This window comes from Numida meleagris, chromosome 9 (assembly GCF_002078875.1).
Source record: "Numida meleagris isolate 19003 breed g44 Domestic line chromosome 9, NumMel1.0, whole genome shotgun sequence".
NCBI classification, from domain to species: Eukaryota; Metazoa; Chordata; class Aves; order Galliformes; family Numididae; genus Numida; species Numida meleagris.
Genome location: NC_034417.1, coordinates 5,784,191 through 5,812,164, shown reverse-complemented (window position 1 = coordinate 5,812,164; position 27,974 = coordinate 5,784,191). Strand labels below are relative to the sequence as shown.

Genomic DNA, 27,974 nt, shown 5'->3' with positions numbered 1-27,974 from the left:
ATGCTAAAGTAAACAGCACTCTGATTTATTTGCTGCTTCATTTTCAGACTTTGTCTCCACAAACACACTTATACATGCTTACTTCTAGAACACTAGCAGTCTCTTTTTTATTTGGAATATTTACCTGACTAAAATGAAGTATGGAAGAGGGTAACAAGAAAGATTTTCTTTCTGTGGCTCTTGTTTTTATGGCTGGGATGCTGGAAGGATTAGCTTTCTTCTCTTTTCACTTTGGTAGGTTACAGCACACTGCTTGAGTTTGCTTTTTGCCTGTTTCCATGTACTGAAGCACACCGAGATTGAGTTGATTGTCCGAGGTCACGCAGGGAGCAAGTGGCCCCGTTAGGATTACAGCTCCAACTCTACTTCCTCATGTTCCTGCAGTTCTTCATGCTAAATCATGTGGCAAAGTTAAACCTTCCTCTCTGAAAGCTTGCTCAATTTCTCTCTCATTCTTCTGTTTTACTTCGCTTCATTGCTTCACTAGAGCTAGAAAACAATGACTTTTTTTTCTTCCATTGTATTTCTCAATAATGAGTAACTACACAATTACAAAGACATTTTTGAGTATTTATTTAGTTTCTTTTTTTTAGTAATTGCCTTTGCAACAGCCTTTGGAAGTCATCTTTTCCCTACCAGTCATTTCCTTTTGAAAAAGGCAATATTTTTCATACACTAAATTATTTTGTTTTCTGTATTTGTGGCCTGGTTTAATTGCGGCAGGTTCAGCTGGGACTAGCAGTTAACTTTCATGACATAAAGAAGGAGGGCTTTAATCTGTGCTAAAAATGATCTATTTTACACAGCCCCTAAAAGGATGCCTATATTAAAAGCCTTCAAGCACACTTTCTGACAAGACAGGCGTTCTGCACAATGTTTACTGCTTGCAGCTTACATTCTCAGACTGTGATCCCATCATCACTTGTGTACAGGCCATTCATCTTAGAGAAGTTTATATTCCTTTATTTGAATTGACTCCTTTTAAGAAAATATATGGATGCCTATGGAATCACACAGCAGACCAACAATGAGACTACCACTGACAGGATGGTGATAGTACACTGGGCTCATTCTCCAGCTTTCACACCCACAGGCCAAGAGGCTTCAGAGCCCTCTCCTCCTCCAGTGCCCGCTCTGTGCGCTGGCTGGGTGCTGCAGCTGGGGGGCAGGGGCTGCTTCTTTATAGGGCTGCCTCTCTCATACACACCCTGTGAAGTCACGTCTTGACCAGAAGGATTTTGACAGCAAAATACATCTCAGCCCCTGTCTGCGCTCCCCAAAGTAAGACAGAAGCTTCTGGTTCAGTGACACAGCCCTTGGAGTCCAGAAGGTCAGAAAGGACTGAAGGACACGATCAGGGCTAATTCTGCTCGGAAGGTAGCAGAGAGCAAACCCCACAGCCAGGTGGCTGCTTAGCAGAAAGGTACCATAGCCAAAGAACTAAAGGAATACTGATCTGGCCTTCGTGGCAGAAATGATCAAGCGTAATCTAGCAATTCAGAAAGCCTTCCCAGCCCACTGGAAATGCTTCCAAATTCAGAACAAGTGAGGCAACTCTTGGAAGAAGAAGCAAGGAGCAATTCACATCTTTCTACGAGGCAGTCATTTCAACTAGTGATTTATTATTAGTATTAAAGGCAAGCTATTAAAATCTCCCGTCTCTGGATCCAAAACAAGATCACACTCAGCAGAGAATCCGCATGCTCAGTAACTTCGTTTAACCTTCTGGATAGCATCTGAAGTTTTGACAATTGTAACCACACATACAAGGACAAAGGTTATAAAGATACAATAGGACAGCATGACACATACCTTGTTTCCTTTTTGTTGCTCATGGGAAACAAACTAATGCCACTGTCTCCCTCCTTCAAGATACCCATAGCACCTATTTTCTCTGACACCCAAAAGAACAGACTTGACTTTTCCTGTCTTGATAACAGAAGACAAAGAATTACTTGTCTAAATGGTGGAGCCAGCTAGTGGCACTTCAGAGAAGTATGTTCTGGAATTGCAAGTGCAAGGCTGACTACTCTGTGAGCTTCCATCTCCCAGGGCTAGCTGAAGGCAGACTGTTCCAAAGAGAACCAAGCTTTGTCATCTTTGGTGTTTTGCCTCGATGAGCATCAGTTCTGACAGCACAAGAAAAGGCACAGTTCTGGTCTGAACAATAAAGGTTTTAGTTGTTATACTTGAATTTTTATTTTTAAGGCCTCATCTTGATGCCATTGCACTTATTATGACTTTTATAATCAGCTTTGATGGAAGAAGTTGGGCCTAAGTGAGTTTATATGGGAAATTACTTATCTTTTTTTAACACTGAAAAAAAATAAGCAAGAACAACAAGAAGTATAACACTGGGCAAATACTATTGAGACACACATGGCCTAAAGGGAGAAGTCATTACCTGTTCCAACGGGCTGAAAAAGTAACTAGAAGTTTTTGTTTCCTTTTTTTTTTTTTCTTTCTTTCTTTTTCTTTTTTAATGAATATATAAATATTTAAGTTCAATGGTTTTCGGGGTTGTTTTTTTTTTTTTTTGAAGATTTTTGGTGATAATTTCATTAAAAACAACAACAACAACAACAACTTCTCAGGATGTTTTTTTACCCTGGGCAATTGGTTCTTTGTGGCCCAGAAGAAAGCCGAGGAACTCTGAGCTGAATGAAGCAACTCTCCAGCTCAGCCCTCCTCTGCAGGATGGTTCATACGGACAACATCCCCTAGTTAAAGATTCACTCTAGCCAGGTTACATTCTAACCTTAGTAGCTTTCTATTATCAAAAACTCCTAATTCCTGTGTGTGTCTGACAAGTGACTTCTCCTGTATTAACCTCTCTGATGTAAGAAAGATGGATGAAAGCTTTGCTACCATATTCAAGGACGCATGAAAACAACTGTTTCAATGAAATGGACTGATGCATGGGACCAAATCTAAAATCTGCAGTTGTCACATCGGCAAGATCCCAATTCAACCATACCTGGCTTTTGTTTTTGAATTCCCAGGTCCACTCCATCCAAAAATACTGCGAGTGCTGAAAACGCACAAATCAGAAGCAAAACTATGGGTATTTTTTCCTGACGCCCCTGAGAGCTGGGACATCAACTTTCATGTATGCTGCCCTCTGAGAACTTCGCACTCACTTCAGCTGACACATAAGTTCTCTCTCTAAAACTTGCTCAGTTTTAAAGCCTTGAATGCACGGTTTGGAGCCCAGCTGGAACTCTAAATGCCTGGGCAGTGATTTTAAAATATCTACTTGCCCAGTGGAGTTATTAAAGTATTCAGTGGCAATATGTATTTGCTACTCAGGCATATATCACTAACTAAATTTCTCATGAAAATGTTTTTAACAAAAAAATTGTTGCTTGAGCACAGGAGCTACTTTTCAAGCATTAATCTCAATGGCATCAGCTTTATTTCCAAAGTACTGGCCTTAAGAGATCACCCACTTCCCTTGTTTAAAAACAGCTGTGTTTTTATTCTACAATACACAATGGATCTATTATTTCATGCATCTGTTACTTCAAAACCTGACTGGGTCCTGTCTTGGACAGACTGCTGCAGCTGATCCTGTTTGAGCAGAGGAGTTGGACAAGATGATCTCCAGAGGTGCCTTCCAACCTCACTAATTTGTGATTTACAGCTGCAGGTAACAGCCTTTCTTTCCACTCAGATACTTCAACTTCAATTAGCTGATGCTTTCTTTCCTCGTATGAGTAGGGCACATTTACTCTGTATATCAATAAAACCACCACCAGTTAGAGCAGATGGCCTACAAAGGCCCTTTCCCTCTTCTGTTCTATTTTAGTCATTAAAATCTCCTCCAAAACAATGAAAAAAATTGCTTCCATATATTGTACTTATGCTTAAAGTAGCCGTAGTAATTACATATACATTCATACCTAAGTAATTTGTGACCTCTATGTGCAAAGAACCGCTGAATACTAAAATAGTAATACAGACATTGTCAAAACTCTCATTTTTAGGTTAAGTGCTCAAAATTAGGCAATGAAATTCATCCTTTAACCACACATCAGAATGATGGATGGAACTGCATCCACAGTTCTTCCAGGCAGTAAGTCAGAAACATCTCTACTGGTTAACACATATTACAATACAAATTAAAAATACTGTAAGTGAAAATAACTCTAATAAAGGCCTCACATTTAATAAATGAACACAAATCTCTCCTCAAAGTGTGATTTTTGAGGCTTCATAATTTCAGTGCAGCTTTCATGTTTTTCACTGCTGTAGGCTATGTGTATTGAAAAACAATTATCCACGTGACAGAGGGTGGAGTAAAAGAATCGTGGTAACAAAATACTGAAACTGGAAAAGGAAATAAATATTTTTTTTTGTTTTGAAAAGGAAATCTATACTTTGCTTTGCTGTAGAACACTGAGCACAGTCTACAGGACATGCATCAACACATAGTCTACATGCTCTGCATACCTTCCCCACCCTTATTCGCAGAAAGGCAGCCCTCCAACTTATGACCTCATGCAAGCCAAACAGTTCTAATGTTTCTAATGTGCTCTGGATAATGAGCAGAAGGCTCTCCAGCATGTGATGCTCTACTCCCCTTCCTGCATCTGCGGACTCCCACACACAAACCGTGTCCCAGGAGAGCTCTTAAAAACACACCTTTACCTTGCCCTTAAACATTCTACCCGGCACATTTCAGGAGCACACCTCAGATTATTTCCACAGTTTCTTACTGATTTTATTCAGTTTGTAGATTCAGTGTCTCACTTAAAAACGCTTTCAAGGACACTACTTGTTACATTGCTGAGGTTTTGCTCATCCCTAGAACTGCATAAGGACTTGCAGGCATTAAGTTTGATTTCTCTTCCTGTTGAGCAGTTCCTCTCCCTGTCCAGAACCAAAGCTCGTGGGATATCTTCAACTTTGTTTATTTCTTGCTTATTATATTTCCATTTATATTTATAAGGAGGCAAGTTACAAACTTTTGCCAATTAATTTTAGCTCTAGAGGGGAAAAAAGAATTAACATGTATACTTCAGCCAAACTAAACTCTGAAATCATACTCTCAGAATCCTGACACATCTTTTCACCTCTTGGACAAAGAATTACCTAGTTCTCCGACTGGGTTCCTCTTTATGCACTCAGAAGGTAACATCATTCATCTATAACGGCATACAAAATTGGTGTAGCTATCAGTAACAAAACACAGCATCTTTGCAGGACTAGTTCTGAGAACTTTTCAGGAATAGGTTCTGATTTGGATCTTACAACTTTCTTTACAGTAGGTAAATTCACTTAATTTAGGAGTTGCAACTGACTTGTACCCGCAAAACTAAAACCAGATTCTACCCTACAACTCTACCGGTGAATTCATCTTCTACTCCTACCACCATCCTGTCCTCCTCTGTTTTGGGCTTTCCCAGTGTGGACTGCAAGCAAGCACTACAAGAACAAGGGGTCAGGCTTTCACATAGCCCATAATTGTTCCCAATATTTCAATTAAATATATTTGAAAATATATTATTATTAAATTGAAGAAAATCTCAAACCCAAATGCTTTGAACCAAAACTTTTAATATTAAATATTTTTGGCTTTCTTTTTTTTTTTTTTTTTTCCTAAGCTACTAACTTCATTCAGTGTCTGAAATATGTCAGCTTCGTTCTGTTGTCCTTTTCCACCAGAAAAGCTACCCATGAAAAAGTCTGGGCACCTTGGCATTATGGCAGGGTGTACTCTATACCCCTCCAGCACCCTGAACTCACACACAGATGAGAGATGCAACAGAGACAGAGCTTTTGTAATGCCAGCTGCATTTTACTCATTTATCTAATCACACTTTACTCTCTTTATGACTGCTGAGGGACAGCACAACAGGAGAACAGCCCACACACAAGTTTGCTTTTAGCAGCGTTCCCTAAAAGGGCCCATTGTCATCTTGTTTCCTCAGAGAATTCACCTACTGGGGCATCGCAGCCCACTCACCCGTGACTATCAGTTGTCCAGAGCAGGACCCGTTCTGTAACAACAGCCCGCCTCCAGTCAGCAATCAAACACAGAGGTCGGTGGGGACAAGCTTCCAAGTGCTCGTTCCCCCGCTGCAGCTGTCAGATGGGACCTGCTGCCTCTGGGGCCACTGTCTGCAGGCCTGGAGATGGCAGCAGGGCCAGCAGAGGGGTCGCTGGCATGAGGCTTATGGCAGCCGGCAGCTGGCCGTGCCCCTGCTCCTCCAGCATGTTGCTCTTCAGGCCGAACAGACAGACCTAGCATTTCTCAACACTACCATGGACATTTTCAGACACTAATCACTGTAACATGCATCTGCATTATCATTGTAGCTTGGATAAGAAGTTTCCCTTTGATGCAAATGATCCTCCAAATCCCTGCTGGCCCTTTTCATTTCACATTGCCAAGTGATCCCTAAGCATACAAACCGGATTCCCCTTGGGTTCATCTAGATGAGGCTGGCCTTTCAGCAACTGGTATTCACTTCATAGGGACAGAGCACTGCTAAACCAAAGCACATACAGCAGGAATCCTGGGTCCTCAGCATAACCATTGCTCTCTACAAAATCCACACTCCCACTGCACATAGGCAAAGCCAACATCATTGTAGTATTACCCCCTGCAGAAATTCAAGTATTCTGTGATAAAATGTGGAACACAGCTCTTTATCATGTCTCTTTTCCTTTGTCCTTTGACTTTTTAAAATAGATATAAGAAAACAGAAAATTCCCATCATAGTTTGCAATAATAATTAAAAATATTAAGAATGAATCAATTTCCATACTATGTGTACCAGCATATTTGTCTATAACGGATTTTAAGCTGTCTCTGGATGGTAGGTGTATATGCCAGTTTCCAATGCAGGAAAATCCTCAGGGCAACACATTTCATTGCATCCAATGCCCACACTAACTAGATTAAAATATTACAACCACAGGAATGTGCACTACCTTCGCTTTTGCATTCCAAACTCAATATTCAGCAGTAACTGTGAGCAAAATCCAATACAAACAGGTGCTTTGGTCAATACAAAGTCATCTTATATGGGAATGTAATAAATATTCCAATATGTACTGTATATTTCAATAACCATTTATGTAATCAATATTTATTGAAATATTTATTGAAGCTATTGCAACAATGCAACAATTTATTGAAACATTTAAATAATTAATACACTAATGAATATCTTTATATGTATTGCAACCTACTGCAGTGAACCTGCCTTAACAGGGGGTTGGATATGTTGATCCCCAAATGTCTCTTCCAACCCCTACGGTTCTGTGATTGTATTGCAGCACGGTTTCATACATCAAAATGACTAAAACTTAGCCTATGTGATGTGAGATATAAATTCATCCAGGACTGCCTTCATTTATAATCACTGCACACACACTTCAATGCTGGGGGTGGATCTATCGGTGCCTAAATAAGACAATAGCTGCTATTAGCTCAGCAACATAGCTCTAGAACTTGTTTGAGCACAGGTCAGTGAACTAAAAACCGTTACTTCAATGTTGACTACTGATAACTATTTATTTTCAAAGCTTTATAAACATTCATGCTATGAAAATTAATGTTGGAAAAACAGATAAATTAGTGCTACACTTCATGCAAAGGCTTATTTGTGCAAACACTTCTGTATGCTAGAGCCTGCATGCATCGGGCAGTTTTCATAGGACTTGATAAGTCAGACAGCAAGCCTGACTTTGAATTTAAAAATACATTTTAAGTCTTCCACCATAGCTTTTATTATGATTTTTATTAATAACAGCTGCTACAACTGATTTGTACATTATTAGCTTGGCATTTTGAACGGTAAGGTTAAGTTACTTACTTTTCTGCTTAATTTATGCTGAATTGAATTCTGCAACTCTTCAGTGCTAACCCACTGCTCCTACTATTTCATTCAGAAACCTCAAATGTGTCATCCTTGAGAACTTCAATAATTTCTGGTTGCTGAGGCAGAAGTGGTACAAATGCAGAATTAAAGTCACTACTGGACAAGCCAGAGCTGCCTTCAGAGTATGGTGTGTATTAGAAAAAGGGCCCCAAGCAATTCTCTCTTGAAAGATCACTGTGAGCCCCAAAATTTCCTGAAGGATAATGCTAAATGTTTACTTGAAATTTCAGTTTTCCTCCAAGCTATACAATAAGAGCAGGCATTCTTTCACGTACAGTACACGGGATCACGTTTCCTCTGTCTCAGCCATGCAGGGCTGATGCTAGGCACGCTCAGTGATGAATTCTCCATGCTTTATTGAATGTAGCACATGAACAATATTTTAAAATTCAAGATAAAATGCTAATGCTTTCTACAGATGTTAGGGGTTTGTTGTTGCTCTCCTTACCGAATTTAGTCAGAACGTTATCATCTACTATAGAGTTTTAAAATCAGATTCTAGTTAAAGGCACTGGAGTCAGGCAGTACAAACATATGTGAAGCTGGCTGACCCTGCCAAATTTGCCTCCCTGAATGAGCAACACATTGCATATTAGCTCCAGGATGTATCTTCGTATATGAAATAGAGGAGACTAAGGGGAGTCCCTTAGAAAGGAGGATAAGTAAGACAGAGAGAAAGGGGAGCAATGTAGCAAGGAAAAAGTAAACCATAGTGTTATCCACTAACTGTTCTAACCATGGTGCTAAACAAACAACACTGAGAGCTTATAAACAATCCCTAGAGAAAGCCAAACTTCAGCAAATTCACAGTAAAGAAGCTTGCAATTTACAACATATTTGCTTATTTACCAGAAAGTTTGTTCTTTGGTTACTTAGTGATTATTCCTTTGTGTTTTTAATTTCATGGGTCAGCCCACTTTTGAGACTAAACTGTAGCATGAATTTAAGTGGTCACTTGGAATAGCCAAGTCTGTGTTTGTGATTGTCCATTCTGAATGAGTTTTTGGTTTTTTCGTCTTGTTTTTTTTTTTTTTTGTGGGTTTTTTGTGTTTTTTTTTGTTGTTGTTGTTGTTTGTTTTTAATTCAATTCATTATTAGAATAGATAACCATATGTCACCTGGTGCAGATAATCTATGTCATACCTTCCCCTAAAAAAAAAAGGAAGGCTTTATAGAATTCCACACCTTTAACCATCTATTTTTAAACCACACACAGCAAGTGAAATTCCCCCGTATTTCCTACAGATATCCTGTACAGCAATACCACTTACAGACTAACGCCTCTGCTTGGATTTCCAAATGAAGCTAAATCTAACAGGAATGTAAATCTCTGCATAAAATACAGCTCCCGAGACAAACTTGCACATTTGCAGGTTCTCCTCTGTCTGAGTTAGTTTCTCATTGATCAAGAAGGATATTGAAAATCAGTATTTTATCAAAAGTAACAAGAGTCACCTTCCAGGACTTGCCCCAGAAATTCTGAATTTAACTAAGTTATAGTTGCCAGGTCAACCGAAGTTTGCAGGCTGTAGTACACTCTGAGAAAGCAAAAATGGACAAACAGCTCAAGGCTCTTTTGTAGAGCATCCTTCTCCTGCCATGTGCCAATTCCGTGGACTCAGCAGTTCTTTAATCCCCCCTTCTCTTTAGTTTGTCCCAGTCCACATGCTCACAGAGCAGAGGGATTTTGATGTAAACAGTTCCTACTCCTTCTTTTCAGCAACTGCAGTCGCAACTTTAACAAGGTGAACATGAAAGTAAACAAAGGCTTTCACCGTGTAACAGCTGAGTAAATGTTGGCCAACTATTTTAAGCAACTCTTGATGCAGAAGAGCCTTATATTTTTAAACATCTTAGACCCAGATCCTCCTTTCATAAATGATGAAAGAAGTAACCAAACCTTCCCTACAATTATTTTTAAGCTAATAATAGACGGTATAAGTAAAAGCCACACGAGTACTGCAAAAACACCTGAAAATACTGCAAGTATATAAAAAAGGATTAAGAATTTTCAGTAAAGTTTATATGGGTTTTAGAAGAAGTAAGCTCACTGTAAAACTCCCAAATCCAAGCCCAGAAACTAACTCATCAGAAGAACCCCTGACAGTGACATCTATTAAATAATGGAAAATTCTCCTGAGACTTAGCAGCATATAAACCTGGAAAATAAAGTTCTAAAAATACAATGAAAGAGAGGATGGGTAAATTAGTCAATTCAGCACAGTCTTTTTCTCTAACAACTTTCTAAACATTCATGGCAATAATATTGATTCTACCAGTTAGCTGCTGAAATTCAGGGCTGGCTAGCAGAAAACCACTAGCAATCATGTTCCCTTGCAAGCCCTTTGAACTTCATGGCAAAGCGACTTGTAAGGCAAGCAACAACTGCCCCGTTGCAATAGATCATTCAGCAGATCATATATCCTTAAGCACCACTATGCTTGGCCTAAGGAGGGAGAAGGATGTAGAAAAATCATGCTCCTCTTCTGGCCTGCTCTTGCCTGTCACAGCCCTACTGCCTTTAGGTAGCCAGGTACTTTGCTGAGCCAAATTCCACCACTTATACCACAGCTGAATCTGCCACTCTGTTTACAGACAGCAGAATGAATTGTGACATATAAGAATTGCAGCATAAGAAAATGAGGGGTGTTTCTCCTTTTCTACAACAGTTTCTTTTGTTATTGTTTTGTTCTTTTGTCACTTGCAGCTGGTACAAACTGCTGCAGCACCATCCCATTACAACAGTGCAGAACCAGCTGAAGTTCTGCCACCACAAACTGTGAGTGGAGTTTGACCTTTCTTCCTCATGTAATATCAATGCAGATTTCCCAGAATGAATGCAGTACGCCATTAACCATAACACCAATGTTATTAAGCAAAACAAAGAGTGAAATACCCTAGAATAAACAGTGATATGTTTACTTTAGTAAGAAGTCTAAACTGGAATTTTTGACATCTCACAATGCAATTCAGTTAAAAAGCTTTTCTTCCTAAAAAAAAAAAAAAAGAGCACTGCATCAACTACACAGAGGGCCATTTCATCGATGGAAGACCTCCCGCCCACCTAACTAAGCAAAGTACATTTTCCAAGGTCTGAGATTACACAAGGTATAAATGCAGCATTTAAAAGAAGAAAAACGGAGGGAACAAACCAGGAAATACTGCAAGGGAATTAGTGGAGCTGATCCTACAATGCCAGCATAAGTTGCTTTTGAGGAAAAATGAGAAACCGTGCCAAACAACACAATAAATTCCAATCCACATTATTTAACAAGTGCTTTGGAAGATGGTGGTAGTTAAAGAGTAACCTCAGCTGAACTGTATCCAATAGCTGAAAACAAGCTAGTGGCTTGTTTTCTCTTCTTGTGGTGCCAATTTGATCGGTTCAGAATTGGACTTCTTTTCAAATGACTTGGCAATGAGCTAGAACCTCTTGAAGATGACTGGAGTTCAGGAACCAGTAAGTGCTGTTATATACTGTCTGTCACTGTCACTGAAAGGTCTTTTAATCTTGGTCTGAGCTACTCCTGCCAAAAAAAAAACACTCACAGAACCCCATGAAAAAAAAAAAAAAAAAAAAAAAAAGACCAGAAATCCCTCTACCCCTGCCACCAACCCTGGCTACTTGGATTCACTGTGCACAGTCCTCCTGCTTAGCTTATGACTTTTGGAACATCTTGGGCTATCTATGCATCACCAAACTATGGACTTTGCCTTGCTACTATTGTTTGTGGGTGCCTCTAGACTTATAAGCCTCTATTTCAGCCCTAGGGATAAGGGCATCAGGAAATACCTTGTGCTGCACCTACTAATGTCTTATCACTGAATAAGGCACAGAAGAGACCACAACACTAAACGCTTGAAAAACACCATACAAGAAGAGGAGAAAAGATTTAGTAGAAATTAGCCAAGTAGTGGATTTTAGGAAGATCCAAAGTTCATTCACTGGAATTAGTTTTTGAAGGAATACATGATTTACCACTGGAAGGATTTAAATAGCAGCATTACTGAGTTGTCAAAAGTCGAATTACCTTCATTCTGAAAGATACATCGTTTCACACAGAAAAATGCACTTCTTAAGGGCTTCAACTGTATAAGCTATAGGATACAGACAGCAGGATCAGGATATTTGAGGGATACGATAGCCATAAATCTTTGAATCTGAAGCTAAGAAAAAAACGTTGGATTAAAAATTGGAATTTGGAAAATTACCTTTGAATTCATTGTGCCACAGAAAAAAAGAAAAGAAAGAACAATAAGAAACAAGAAGCACTTTCTCCTTATGCCCTTAACGTGCACAGCCAGGAACCGTCACAAAGCCTCGAGCTGCCTTCAGGCAGCCCAGCGCGGCAGGCCAGCTCCCGCGGGTGTGCGCAGCCAGCCCCGCGTCCCTCCAGGCCGCTCAGTCGCACCGCCGCGGCGTACTGCCATGGAGCTCCACCAAATGCTATGGCCGTGCACTCAGGCTTTCAAAACTGAAAGATTCCTGAGACCTCCTCACTGACTCAGTCTTGTTTAGCTGACAATGGCGGCCGTGATATGAAAGCAATGGGTTTTGTTTCTGTTCTGTATCTCTGGAAGTCACACAGACATAATAAAATGCTTGTTTGCAATTAACTTGCTTAGATGCCTCTAAATTTCTTTGGAAAGTTCTGCACTCTTTTATCTCCACGCAGATTTTTATCTAAAGTTAACTTTTGTATTTTAACACAATGTATTGTGCCCAGAAGTAGTTTGTGTTCCCATGACAACATCTCATAATGAAGACTCGCTGAAGACTTCAAAAAGAAAAATCAGCATTTTCAAAGGAGGCATTTCAATCTTTTCTGATCTCACACTACTAACAACATAGGTATCTTCCAGGGAACCTCGTGCTCTGCAAACTAAGCAGGATGGCCAAGACCACGCTTGGAAAATATGCTTTCGCATATGATGTAAGTAAAGACCATTTTTGTTACACAACACTGAGGCAGTTTCATTTCAATGCTGAAGCATTTTATGTGACTGAAATTTAAATAACAACAATAATAGAAGTATTATTAATATTACCATCATATGCGTGTTTATAATATATATATGGATATCAACAATACTGACCCCACATGATTTGATAGTAAAAAGCATTCTGGTGCATAAATGACTGGAAAATTTTCTCATTTTCAGTTTTTGCTCACATTTGGAATGAAAACAAGTAGCCAAACAACTCAAAATGCCCCTTTCCCTAAGGCATACAGAGCAGAAACACTGTGCACAAAGCAGACAAAGAATAAACATCATGACAATTCACACCAAATTTTACTTAAGCACTGGTCTATTAGCTTATACATGCTTTAGCTCCAGCCTGCAATGCTAAGGCACCTCATGTGCACTACAGAAAGCCCACGGGAGATAAAAGGATGACTGAATTTTAGAGTCAAGATCTGGACAGAGAGATTAAGTAACTTCCTCACTGTGAGATAGGAAATCTATGCAAGCCAGAAATATGGTTCCCAGTCCCACCCCATCTCTCCCTCAGAAAACACCACCATAGCCACACCACCATCAGCAACAGCTCTCTGAGCTTAGCTGCAATAGCACTGCTCTGCCTTTCACCAGATCTGCCTTTGGTACCTCAGTTATATTTTTATTACTTCTCCTGATCAAAGTAATGCACTAGATGCTGACTTCTCAGCCATTCTGGCAGCTTTGTTGGAGGAACTTGAAATTATTAAGCAGATGTTCTGCAACTTAACTGGGGACTTGTTTTGCTCTAATGAGATACAGTACTTGTTACAATGAAGGAAATTGCTTGAGGATTTTGCTGCAATGCATTTTACATTCACTGGGTAACAGTTTTAAAGGAGCAATGAAAAAGAAAATACAGTAAAAGTTTATACTGCTTTTCAGATCTGATGATGTCACCAGACTTACATTATTATATTTGAAAAAAAGATCAGGCCCAACTTTTTGAGGACTGTTTTTACACTTGATATCCACCTCCCTGGTGTAACGGATCCAAACAGCTCTTTGTGATGGCTCTCTGGAGAGATCACCATACTGTTCCAGCAGGATTGACCACAGTGACTTGCACCTTAGTATTATTTTTAGGACACAGACTGGAATTATTCAGAATCAGATCTTCTCTCTTTGTAGATATATAAGTGAATTTAATGCATGGTTTCTCTGGTCTTTTCAAAATTCACTTTAAACTTGTGGTATTTAGATTTAAATTCACAGTTATACAGAGCAATATGGAAAGCAAATTAACAAATTCACAAGTAGACTGTGGAGAAATGCCAAGGATTTGTATCTATCTGGGTGTAACAGGGAGGACTGATCCAGTAAAATATTAGCAAGAACTGTCTCTCCTTTTTAACTGACCTCAAACTATGCCTTAGATATTTATTATGCGCCGTGCTTATAAAACTTCCAAGATGTCTAATGGAAACAGAACACAATAGAAGCCAGTTCTGCTTTTCATTTTATATACTACCACTGGGAATCTCTCTCCTCTGATGTTCATCCATATTATAAGCTTTTCTTTAACAGTGGGTAAGATTTTCCTTGCTCTGAAAATAATAATTCATTATAACAAATGGGAATATCAAGCGTATATAAATGCCAGCCCAACTACTTACGCTGGCTAAATAGGCATGATCTTTTAACTCCCTTTGTAATGCTCAGCACTACCAAAAATTTCCATTCAGAACATTAACATAGTACTCCAGAAACACAGGAATGCCTACATTTAAATAACAATATGAAGCACAGGCACTCAAATTCATATTCATAAGTAACCTCATTTTTCTGGCTAATAGTTGCAATGAGTTGTAAGCTCCGTGTTCCTTTGAAATGCTGGAGGATGAAGTTGGAAAGTGACCATGTGAGTGCTTTTGAAGGAATGCCATCTTTAAGAACAGGCTGCAAGACTTGATCCTTATGAACCCTCGGTAGCAGTTTATCTTTACAACCTCCAATCTTTTCCCCGCTCTTTGAAACCTGCACAGCAACTGCAGACCGAGGCTCAGCTTCATCAATCTCTGTGCTCAGCTTGAGCCATTGGGATCAACCTTACAGGCTTTCATCTTATAATACAAACCATAATGCCTTCACACTCAAACCCCATAGAAGGAGGTTTCACCAGAATAAAAGAGGCTCAAGGACTCAATTATTCTTGTGGGTCTCTTCCAACTCAGGATATCCTACCTATGATATTTGAGTTTGCCACAGGCTGAGCATACACATTACCAGGCAGCACGTTTCTGGAGTCATACTTCTGCTAAGCTGCATGTTTCATGCCATACCAGTACAGCAGCTCACAGGCACATGCTGGGAAACCCATCTCCTGCAGTCACCCTGGCACCCCAAAAATGGGTGAGCCCGCAGCTACAGCCTTACCTGGGGTAGCCTCATTTCCTAGGTCAGACAAAAACTGCTCACATTTGAAGTGCCTGACATTCGTGCTTAAAAAGCTGCCGCCGAGAAGGTGCCTACCATTACAACCAGCAACAGAAGGATTGCCAGATCTGAAACCCAACCCCTTCCATACCTGAGCAGCCTTTCCTAAGCTTCTCAGCTAGCTGTCGTGAGCTTGTCTGGTAGTACCTCACTTCTCCTGCTAACTGTGGCCATACCTGTAGGCTGACCCAAACCCCAGGTTGGGAATTAAAGGCAAAACATTTATAAAACTGATCACACAAAACCACAAATTTTACTGGAATCAGAACCTGCATATCCATCTTTTCAGTCTATTTAGGTATTAATTTCTACAATGTGCATCATGTCATAGTAAGTACATTAGGAAAATAAAATTTTGTACCTCAGTGTTCCAGACAGAGAAGGCGCAGGTTCGGCTGCTGGGGGCATGCACGAGCAGAATGCCGAGTACACAAACAGAAACCCAGAACATAAATGTTTAGATTCTCATCTGACCCTTCTGAAGTTAATGGTATCCTTCCTTTTGCATCAGTTGATACTGGAGCAGGATCAAAATTAACAATCCATAAATGAAAAGGGAAACAAAAGGCAGATTTTGGGGAGTGCCAAATATGGAAGAAATTTGTTTTCTAAGATGGTTCAAAAAACCTTCTCTGTTTACTGTTAAATCTTCACAGAATGAAAGAAATTCCCGAATCCCACATTCACGTACTGCAGCGTTCCGAGGCCCTGTCTGTACGCCTGCCTTAGCAGCAGCAGGGCTGGATTCAGCAAAGCTGCCAGAACCCCAGGTCTTTTGTACCAAGCACAGATCTTGGGTGAATGCTTTGCACTGGGCCATCTTTTTTCAAAGCAATTCTGAAAATATCCAGTGAAGTTACTGACCTTCCAAGGAGTTAAGTACATACCCAGTTCTCTCAGAACACAGAAAAATGGTGTTATCAACCTGCAACAATTTTTCTGCTGGATCAGACATCAGTTCCATTTACTTTTTAGTTACATAGCAAATTTTCTTCTAAATGACTCTGCAACTTTGACCTCATCCAAAAGCCACTGAAGTGAATGGAAAAAAACTCCCACTAACCTCAACAACTTTTGCACCATTAGGGCCTATAAAAAGTCATATTTCTATTGCATTCCTTTAGCTTCAGCAGCAACCTGGCTGGGAGCTCCACAGCCTGCTATGCACACAGCAGTGGGCTGGGACGATCGCTGCTGACTGCAGGAGATAAATGTGAGAAATTTTATGAAATCAAACATATGGAAAATATTTTGGAACTATTTAAAACCTTTGAAATACATGATTTAATCAACAAAAACTATTTCCTTGCATAAACTGAGGCACAGGTCGTAATTTTAAAAATCCAGCATAGCTGGATAAATAGTTTTAAGTAGGGATTCTCTTTTCTACTTCATTTACCAACTTCATTTTGTTTTCTCCCTGTCTCTCAGTTGTTCATTTCTTTTTAAAGATGAAAAGAATATTCACTAGGCATCTTTCAATTTTGCCTTCTAAGTTAAACAACCCACGCTGCACAGAAGAAAGAGTTTAACATCAAGAATACGCACTGCCAAAAATTGAAAATGACACAAGAAATATGCTCATACATTTACCAGCAAAGATGGAACACATGTTGATAATCTTTCTCTTAATTGTTGCCCTGTTTATTCAGCATTTCCCAAAGTTAATGTATAACATATGTTAAAATGATTATGCTGTTTCAACCTTGCAGCTCTATTCTATTCTCCAGACTATTTCTTGGATCTGGAAGATATGACAGGATCACTGGGGTTTTGCAAGAACTGCACACCTGCGAAATATTGTGAGCCCTAAGTTTTTGTCCATTCTAGTGCATTATACTACAAGAAATAGTTGTGCAGATGCGCATGACAAGAACTCTGAAGACTACAGTCATAAAACTTGAAAAAATATTTTCCTGGTGAAGCCGAAATATATATGTGTTCAGACCATCCAAGCCTGTTTGTCTCCATCTGCTACAAAAAGAATTCACCACCAAAAATAACAGATATAGGAGAATTAAGATCAAGACTCATTTTTCATGTCAATTTCAAGGCAATTTTTTTGAAATGTTTCAATTTCTTTAAATATGACAATATCATTTCCAAAAGGACGAAAGCATACCAAAGCACTTCTAAAAATGTACTTGTGTACAGTAATCAGGCCAATGCAAACAGCACTAAATAGTGTGAGAAAGCTTGTTTTTGATAAGAGAGTCAATATATCTAATTTGCCCTTCTGTTCTCTCCCTTATCTTGACAAACTCAACATAAAAAGGATCCGATGCTACAAAATGAAACAAAGATTCAAAAAGATTATAGTTCTACCACTGTGTAACATTGCCGCTCAACCTTGCTAGAATGGAGGAACTGAAAAAGTAGGATCAGCATTAACTTCAATTCAGAATGGCAGTGGTTTTGGTTCTGTGGAAGTTGTCCTCAACTTAAGAACCACAGGAGAGAGCACAGAAAAGGTGGAGATCAGTCCCTGAATTTGCCTGAGGCCAAGTAACTTCCTGGGGCGTGTTAACTTAGGGCAACATTGGTCAGTGCCAGTTCTTACTACTGGATGATCGCTTCTATCACCACACCATCTTGATTCCTAGGAGTTCTACTGCTTCTAGAGCATTCACAACCTCACCTTTATACTACCCAGAGCGCTCCCCAAATCCCAGGGACCAAATCCCCACTTGTCACCTTGCAGCAAGCTTCAGGCTGATCTGCACACCCACTGGACACAGTGAAGCTGTATAAGCAATAAAGTCCAAAGACTGTTATAGATTATATGAGGTGTCATATACTATTTGTTCATCTAGTTCTGCTTATTAAAGATTTTGCTTGATAGCTAAGTCAAACACTGAGAAAGAGATCAAGTACTTTTTATACCATTAGGTTAGGTTTTGGAGGTCAACGTATTTCACTGATCCTTGTTTATATGCATGTTAGGATAACATTAAAAAAAAAATTTTCTTTTGCATGACCTAACAAACGATTGGAAAGGAAAAAAAATCATTAGATGGGCAGTACATTTGATTCCCAGCATTGACAAAGAGCTTGCTTGAAGCTAGGATTCAAAGTAAATTTCTTACAAATTTTTAAAGAAATGAAGTCAGATAAAACACCATACTCAGAGATTAAATATTTTTAAATGTTGGTCTTGTACCTGCAGTCAGTTCAAGTAGTGTTAATTTAATGAAATTTCAATAGAAGTAAACAAAAAAAAAATATCACTAGCATCTCTCTAGTAGCTTGAAATAGAGAGAAGTAAATATTGGTCACCTGGATTCAGAAGGCAATGTCTCCTCTACAGCAAAGCCAGGCTAAAGTTATCTAAACCCTGTAACATTACCACCAATATGGTTTGTCAGTTAGTCTCCAAACTCTCCCTTTGCCAGCTTCTTAGCAATACATTATTTACATGGTTTATGTTCAAGTACACTTTGGGTTGTACTGAGTTTATCACTGTATGATTACACTCAATGGATGTCATTTCCCATTGTCCTAAAAGCACTGACAACCCTTTCAAGTTCTTGAGGCTCATGCAGTTATACATCTATAAACACCAGTATCTACTTGCTCTCATTCCTCATTGTTTCCTCCAAATAGCAAGTAGAAAAGCAGGGAAATTGAGGCACACACAATTAATTGGAAACATCACAAAATGTGCAGTGCATGTGACCTATCAGAGAAAAATGGCAGACTTCATATCTTAGATCTCTGCTCAAAACAGTACAGTCAATAATATATATACATTATTATTTGAATTGCAACAAGTCACATAATCCCATATAAAAGCAGGTTCTAATATTGCTAAGCTTCCTAAAAATGCAAATCAAAATATGTTTATCAATAGAATTAAACAGGAAGTATAAGTATAAAGTGAGTTGCCATGCTAAAGACTTAAGTTTCCATAAATGTAAATATCTAAGCATATATTTTTTTTTTATGAAAGCTTTCTACATTAGTAGTTACATATTTCAGTAATACACAGGATATTTACAATTTCCAGGTCAAACTCAACACAACAGATGTTCAGGAAGCAGATTTATTGATGAAGTCAAAGAAATGCCTCAGATATTTTAGCACAATCATGTTCTATTGTACTTGAATAAATTCTAGTCACATAAGTCAGCAACATTTCCAAGAGATTTCAGTTAAAAATGAAAAAGAATTTTTAGTAATGTGTGAAAACTTGATCCTTTACTCTCTTGGACAGGATTTTAAACAAGTCTAAAGGAAATTAGAGCTCATATTCTACCAAAATTCAACAGAAACTGTATACCTACAGTATTTAAGTTCCTGTAGATAATTTTAAGATATATGCTTCAGGATGACTGCCCTTGTACTAATCTGCTACAGGTTTATGGCTCAGTTTAACGTTACTCCTTTGCTAAGTAACTGTTCTTGATCAGCCAGAGATTAAGAATAGTCCAATATAAAGTAGCCCAAGAGATCACAGAAAAGGCCAAGCAAAGCAAATTGCAGCATGTTTCATACATCAACTTACATACTAGGTGAAGACCTGAAGCCATGAGTTCTCATAAAGTACACAAATTTTCACAAGTTTTCCTCAAATGTACTTCCTACTTCTCAAATTAATGTTAGAACATAACACTGGAGTGTACATGTGCAATATACACGTGAACAGCATGTAGAAGGCAAATATATCAGCATAGTTATTTAACAATTTAATAAGAAATATAAGAATGTCAGTTCTGTTACTACCTATATGCCTGATTATCATTAGAGCAGTGTGCAATATTTGATTTGTAGATAATCAATAAATACAAACACCTCCTATTCACTACGTTTCAAACTTCCCAAAATTGTTTGTTGCCTCTTATGAACATGTCTGGCTACAGCAGTTCATATAAGACAGGATTAATTTTAAAAAATGTCGTAGAAAATATAGTGCATGCAATTAACATACAAGCTTCAAGGAAAACTAACCACAAAATGGAATAAAAGTAATCAAGAACATTTCTAACAGGTAGAGGCAAAAAAACAGAGAACTGGGGGTATTGCCATGAGAAATGAAGACTTCAAGCAGCTGCCTCATTGAATATAATGCCCTCCAGTTAGATGAATTGCAGAACAGCTGGATTATTTCTTGAGAAATGTTATATATACACAAGCATCTGTATGTCCAGTAACCAGAAGTAATTTACCAGACAAATTATAAATAAAACAGTAAGACTTCTTGTGTTATGAGTAAAAAAAATTAGGTTCTCAAAGTATTGCAACAAAAACTACAAAAACCCTGGTCCAGCTAAGCATAACCACAGTCACAATGAACTGGAAGTAGCAAATCAGGAAAGACAGAGAATTCATAAACTGCGACTAACATTGCCTCTGTTTCCGAAGGACAGCACTCCTCTGGCCAAGAAGACACAGGGAAACACACATACATCAGTACCTACCATACTACCTCAAGGATAAATTCTCTAATTACAAACAAGTTCCAATTCCTATCAACCTACAATAATGACAATATTAGACTTTACCATGTTTCTAAAATGATTTTATATTAAGACATTACAACATCCAACAATGAAATGAATGCATCTTGCACTAGTAACATACAAGCAATACATGTCTATAATAATATATTTATATACATACAAGCAGAAGAAAACACACACACACTAGATCACTGAATAGAGGTACAATACATTCAGGTTAGCCCAGAATATTCACTGATTTGCCACTTTATACAACACCCAATAGACTACATTTATATCAAGCCTTAAAACTTTCTGCAATACTAGTTGTGCACATTTGTTTGATTTACACAACGAGTTACAAGTAATCAGAAAAAACTTAGAAGCAGCATCTGGAAATCTGACAACAGAAGTGCTACTTGACCAAAATCTGCCATTCACTCAGCAGACTTACCAGCACTCCCGGGAAAGGCTGTCCTGAAGTTCGTTACGTCTCTGGCAGATGATTCCTGCCAATCAGCTGAATGGAAGATGCTCAACAAAACATCTTTTTAATGAGACTTCAGTACTGAATAAATGGTTTCCCAACAAGCCCGCATACTCTTGTCTGCACAAAGCCTGAGGAAGTGAGCCAAAATGTTCCAAACCTGGAAATATCAGCAAAACTACTCTGTGCCTACAGCTGGCTGAGGGGCTACAGGTACTGTCTGCACCATCCTTTCAACTGTGCTCCCTGTAACACTCTGAAGTCACTGCTCTCTGACTTCTGGATGCTCCCATGACAGAAGTGCTTAATGCTACTTGCAACTCTCAGAGATTTTTAAATGAGCAGCTAGGCTATTCTTTAATATTATAAATACTTACATAATGTTAAACAGAACTCAATGTCTTCAGTGTCATCAATTACCAGCAGACTGGAGAAGTTTCTTAGCAACATTATATCTAGCATTGGGCCTACCTTAAGATATTTATTTGGATATGCAAAACAAGTAAAGTCTGTCGGTACAAATCAGTAAAACAACACACAAATAAATAAATGTAGAAGTATTAGACTTCAGACTCTATCCTAAAAGCAAAAATGAAATTAATCTAAATCATAAATGCCCCTTTTCTGAGGCAAAATGCTGAAGTTGCAGTATTTGCTAGACACCTGTGGAAGTGATACATTCAATTTTCTTTAGAGAGTATATTTCTCACAGGTGTAGCTTAGAAACATTTACAGCTAGATGTCAGGTTACTAGAAGTTATTTTAAAAGAAAAGTAAACACAGAAAGGGTTTTAGAGTACACAGAGATCTGCCTCTGCAGGAGCCCTGTGCCATGCAGAGCCCCATACCACAGCAAGGCAGGCCACGGGCCAGTCAGCCTCAGGGACTACAGCAGATCCTGAACCTCTTCATGGAGCCCATCAGTAGTTAGCTACTGGGGGAAACCAGGGAACCTCTGTTTTCCACAGAAAATGCAGCGCTGACATTTTGTATACGCTACTGCTGCTTTCAGTTGCAGGAATTTTTATTCCACTTGATATTCAGCCTCCCTCAAACCTTACACAAATGCAACGTGGTGTGCAGGCTCACTTTCGTCTCTCAGCAGTCAAATAGAAGAAGAAAATCCATAAGAGAAAGCGAAGCCTAGCAAGCACAAAGATGCTGATGAACATTAGCAGGCCTTCCAGATCCCTCTCACTGCCAAAGGCCACCTGCTCTGACCGGCTGCATGGCTCTGGCCTGCTCTCCATGGGAAGCAGGGCCTCTGTGAGCAGCATGCACGGCCTGGCCAGCCCCAGGCCTACCTGCCAGCAGCGCTGCTGAAGCAGCCTGGGAGAGCTGAGTGTGGCTCTGTTCCTAGCAACTTGTCTAGCTGATGTCAGACAAAGAAATCCTGATGCTACCTAGTGGAACAATGTAAATCTGTACAATCATTGCTATGAAGATCCTCTAGCCACATCTTCAATCCTATTTCTACCTTTGCTAGCTTGAGTCCATCAAGTTCTAACACAACTCCCCGAAGAACACACGTTTAGTACTTTTCAGCTGCACAGAATCATTAAGGGTGGAAAAGACCTCTAAGATCATTCAGTCCAACCATTTGCCTACCACCAATATTGCACACTAACCACATCCCTCAGTGCCACATCTCCACAGTTCTTGTATACCTCCAGGGTCAGTGACTCCATCACATCTCTGTGCATAACAGAGACACAACCGCAGCTCCTCCACGACTTGGAAGTCCTCTTGCAACTGCTAGGCATGCAGTGGCTGCCCTCCAGCAGCTTCCCTTGCTGCATGCCACAGTCAGTGAGTAGCGCAGGCCAGAACGCTGTAGCTCCCCACAGGGCTCAGCCTCAGGAGACCACAGCAGTGCAGCACTGCATAGGTGCTGCTCATGCACCTGCCACAGCTGCCCTTCTAACCGCTGCAGCAGAAACCTCAGAGAGCCTGGCTGTCACCAACAAACACAACTCTAAGAAAGAGGGCCTACGGTTGACCAGGATTTTCTGTATCCATTGATTTGAAATTCTGTGTATCAGAATGTACTTTGGATGCATGAGACTACCCCGGTATCCTCATGAAGATAAAGTATCAGACAGATTTTCAAGGAGATAACTTTATTTCTTCTTTATTTCCTTTAAACTTATAGAGGATTTCTGACCAAAAAAAATATTTTTATCTCCCTCCCCTCAAAAATGCAGTTATTCTTCACTAAGAAGAACAACTGTTCTGTGGACAGATTTTCACTGAATTTTACCTTTCAATGAAATAATAGCTTTTCTCCTTGAAACAGAAAAATATCAAACACTTCTCTTTAGATTAAGAATTTATTTTTAATCATGAAGAAAAAAAAATTTAACTGAAAAGTTCAAATTTGAAGAGTTAAGGGGGGCTATAAAAAAGAAGGGGGCAGACTCTTTAGCAGGGTCTGTTGTGACAGGACAAGGGGAAATCATTTCAAATTAAAAGAGGAGATATTTAGATTGGATATAAGGAAGAAGTCTTTTACAATAAGGGTGGTGAGACACTGGAGCAGGTTGTCCAGTGAGGTGGAGGATGCCCTGTCCTTGGAGACACTCAAGATCAGGCTGGAGTGGGCTCTGAGCAACTGATAGCGCTGTAGCTGTCCCTGTTCACTGCAGGGGAGTTGGGCTAAATGACCTTTCATGGTCCCCTCCAACTCAAACAATTCTATGATTCTATGTTTCTATGATTCAAGCATTCATTGCTTCTGTAGACTTAAACTTCAGCATAGTTTTTAGGATCATGTCACTCTGATGTTTTCCCTTTGGCAGAACTAGATCTTCCTCTCAAATCCTGCCCTTAAAGTCATTCTGTGGCATTGGTTCTCCAACACAACTTTTTTTGTTCATTAGATACACTAAATTCATGAGGTTTACAGTCTCTTTAATATGTATTTTTTTAATAAAGACAGAAGTTTGTGTTGGAGCAGTAGCAGATAAAACTGTTAGAAATGCAGCTGCACCAATCTGAACAAGGGAGAAATAAAAATGTTATTTTTCAAAAATAATAATAATTATACTGAACTCACCATCAAGAAAGGACTGTAAATTGTGGTTTAGCTGCTCTTATTGATCCAACACAAATAGTAGGAGCAAGCTGAGCTGGGCAGGGGAGGGAAAAAAAAACTGATTGTGGTATGTTTTAGATCTCCTGAGTCATCTTTCCTGGCACAGGGCAGAGTGAGTCAACGCCGCTGTGTAGGAAGCAAGGAGATCGAGGTGGGCTGAGCTGGCTCTGCATTGGCTATGTCTCATTAAGGGTAATTTGAAAAGGGATTCATCAAAGCTAAATCTTTGACGCCATGCTATAAGAGAAGTCATTTCATCTGCAGTCAACATCTTCAGCCCTGTGCTTGCTGGAATACTGGGTCCTTTCTTCTGCCTAAATGCATGGTACAAAGTGCCAAAGTTTTACAGCTCTGAAACTGCCTTTGGGGGCAACTTCGTAATGCCTTACATGACTTTAATTAAAAGCAGACCGTATAATGAATGGTCATAATTTGAGGTAAAGATGTAGCACTGCAACACTTCCATACACCCACAACAGTGAAAAGCAGGACTGAGGCACAACTACATTAGAGATTAACATTATTTGATCAGCTAAGATTCAGATACCAAACTACTTGAATCTGCACTGACTCAAGTTTTGCAGTAAGGATAGATAACATCAACTGTGAACCGTAGCTGCTCATTTACATGAACTAGAAAGAACAAGCCAGCATGCTAACTACATGTGGAAATGTTTATTTCTAGTTACAGAAAAGAGCAACTTCACACACATGCAACACTCTGACAGTCCCCTGAAATATACTTCCAATAGCTCCTTCAGCACATCTCTGGATGAAAGGCTCTCCCTTATTCCTCCAAAACAGGCATTTTGCTCATGTGCAATGAAGATGGCACAGAACCCCAAAACCTGGTTCAGAGCACTCTTCATGCAGTGCAGCCCAGTAAGGATCCCCTTGGTCCCCAGGAGCAATTCAGCGACAGCTGAATGTGCTGTCTTCTACGCGACTCACCTAGCTGCAGCCCTACACCTATGTGCTTTTCACTGCTTCATTTTGAAACCTATCAGGCTCTATGGGGTACATGTGACCACAGTTTATTAACAAATGAGTATCACCAGTAATGACCACTCTTTTTTCCTTCCTCACCTATTACAATAAGGGGAGGAGAAACACAAAGAAGAGACCTAGCTCTGCAAGAGCAGTCTCCATCATGAAATACATTTTCCCATTCATTTTCCACACCTTGTCCTATTTTGCTTCTGTTTTGGAGCTGGGAAAGCAACTTAGCACTGAGCTAAGGCTGAAGGCAAGTCAAACACACATAGAGTACTAGTTGCCCCAGAGCAGACCAGTGACATTAAAGACATGCATAATGAGGAAACTTGCCAATGTATCCGTTTTAGGAAATACACTATACGGTGTCAACATTAAGATAAATCATAGCACACAAACATTTATTTGTAATGAAGTCTCTTGTAAATTGAAAACCCTGTAAAATGTTAATGGTAAGGCATTAAAAGCCACAACATAATGTATTATCTCTAGTTAATTGTGTAAAATTGTATTATGTGTAGCTACTTGCACAGAAAGCTATTATAAAAGCAATACTCAAGACAGACTTCAACAACAGAAGTAAATTCTCTTCCATCTGCCTTGCTCTTGTCAAATATAGAAAGGACAGGTAGGCCTACGCCCTGTATTTTTAAATTTCAAGGTGCAATTCTGTGCCCCCATTTGGATGGAAGACGCAGCACAGAACACACAGTACACAGCACATGCAGCCTGTCATCAGGTGCACTGTGGATAACTATGTCCTCGCTGTACTCTCACGACAATGATTCATGCCAAGGAACGGAATAGCAGCGCAGTAATAAAGATAGCAAATGCACAATATGCAAACATATTCCCCTTTGTGTAAATCCTCTTTGGTCCCTGCAGTTTTGTGAAAAACAACTTTTTAAAAATGTTACTTTGAAAAAAAGAGAGGCAAACTGGTTTCCACTGAATCCAGAGCTGAGACATATTTGAAGAATAAACTGTTTACTTCATAAACAATCACAAGTCTCAGCTGAGGATGGCCCAGCTCTTGCTCACAGGAAGACAAACAAAACAAGCACTTACTTCACAAAACATGTTTCCAGTAAAAGGTTATAACCCCCAACTCACTGAGGTTTTATACTTCAAGGATTAGGACTCTGAAGGGGTGACAGATCACTGACAGTTTTCACTATCTGTTCCAGGACAATTGGTTTAACAGGCAACTGGGAAAACCAGTAGCACAGGTATTCCTCCCCCAGTAACCACCTCCAACTGCCAAACAGAACATTAGAAAGTATAAATCACACAGGCAGAGTCCTGAAATGAATGGATCAGGATCATGAGTCACATGCTATGCTGGAATTAAAAAATTCAATTCCATTTACTGAAACAGACCTACACTGAGCCTTTGTCATCAAAAGCAAATACCTAAAAGAGAAGAGATGTAATAGTGATATAGCTGAAATACTCTTGCAACATCATATAGAAGCAAAGGTACACAAGTCAAAGTAGAACTTACATGGTTTCGTTCTTGTAAAATATAATAAATATTAATGTGAAATATTTACTTGTCCAGATGAACAAAGCAGAATCAGTAAGACTCAAACAGTAAAGCTTCGTGGCTTCCACTGGGTTAAAAGCACATTTGGTTTTCCAAAACACAGTCTGCGTAACAAAGTAAAAACACATTGTCTTCCCTTACCTTCTGCAAAAGGTTCCCATTCATAAAATCGACCCATAAATGGCTTGTTATTGTACGATGCACACTGCACTTCTCTAATACTTCTGCTGCTTTCAGGACACATCTATTTAAATAGAGAACACAGTTACATTATAATCAATAGTAATATTATTATTGCTTTCTTATTAATTCACTTTAGATGGTCAATGAAGGCTTTGTCAAATTCTAACCCATATTAACATCAGAAGACTCCTTTTCTTTAAAACAGCAACACTGTGCTTTTAAGTGCTTGTAAGAAAAAAAAGCATTAATGTTGTGGAGCTAAAGGAGTAACAATTCTACAAAATAATCAAATTCTTTATTGTGTTGTCATTCCTCTCAGCAAAAAGAAAATACTTCAAGATGAATTCAGTAAACTAGATCTGAATCATTTCCTTTCCACAATAGCTTCACATTTCTCATTATTTATTTTTTGGGCTCAGATTCAACACAGTTAAAACACTTAACATATACGCTTCCATAACTTACTAAAAGCTGGGCACGCCACCTTCTAATTCTCATCCTATGTTTCAATACAACATTACCACTTTTTTAAAAATTATTACTATTTCCACGTGCTACTATGACAACCATTGGCCTCCTTTGCATTTTAACTTGAGCCTTCAAATGCTAGCTCCACAGTGTTTGAAGCAATAAGAAGAACATTTTGCATAAGCACACATACACACGCACAGTGAGACAGGGCGAGCTGAAGATATAAGAAACAACTGTTATTAGGTCACCTGCAATGCAAGCCCCGGCAGAAAAACCTTGTTCAGATATGAAGCAAATTCCAAAAGTAAATATAAGTTAAATACTTAATTATTTTGTTATGCTTTTGTCCTCACAGTATAGCAGTTACAGCAAATGACTGCTCTGTGTGTGGGCACACAAAGGGGAGCAAGACTTCTAGAAAACAGAGTTTTAT

At 39.2% G+C, this 27,974-nt stretch overlaps 1 protein-coding gene across 4 annotated transcripts in view; it reads right to left on the bottom strand.

The window, feature by feature from the left end:
* The window catches only part of THSD4 (thrombospondin type 1 domain containing 4), a 296,831-nt gene that overhangs the window by 174,230 nt on the left and 94,627 nt on the right, over window positions 1-27,974 (bottom strand). For all 4 annotated transcript variants that reach the window (XM_021407464.1, XM_021407463.1, XM_021407462.1 and 1 more), the window contains exon 6: window positions 27,029-27,131. In XM_021407464.1, coding sequence (XP_021263139.1) covers window positions 27,029-27,131 — 103 coding nt within the window. The remainder of the gene's footprint in view (window positions 1-27,028; window positions 27,132-27,974) is intronic.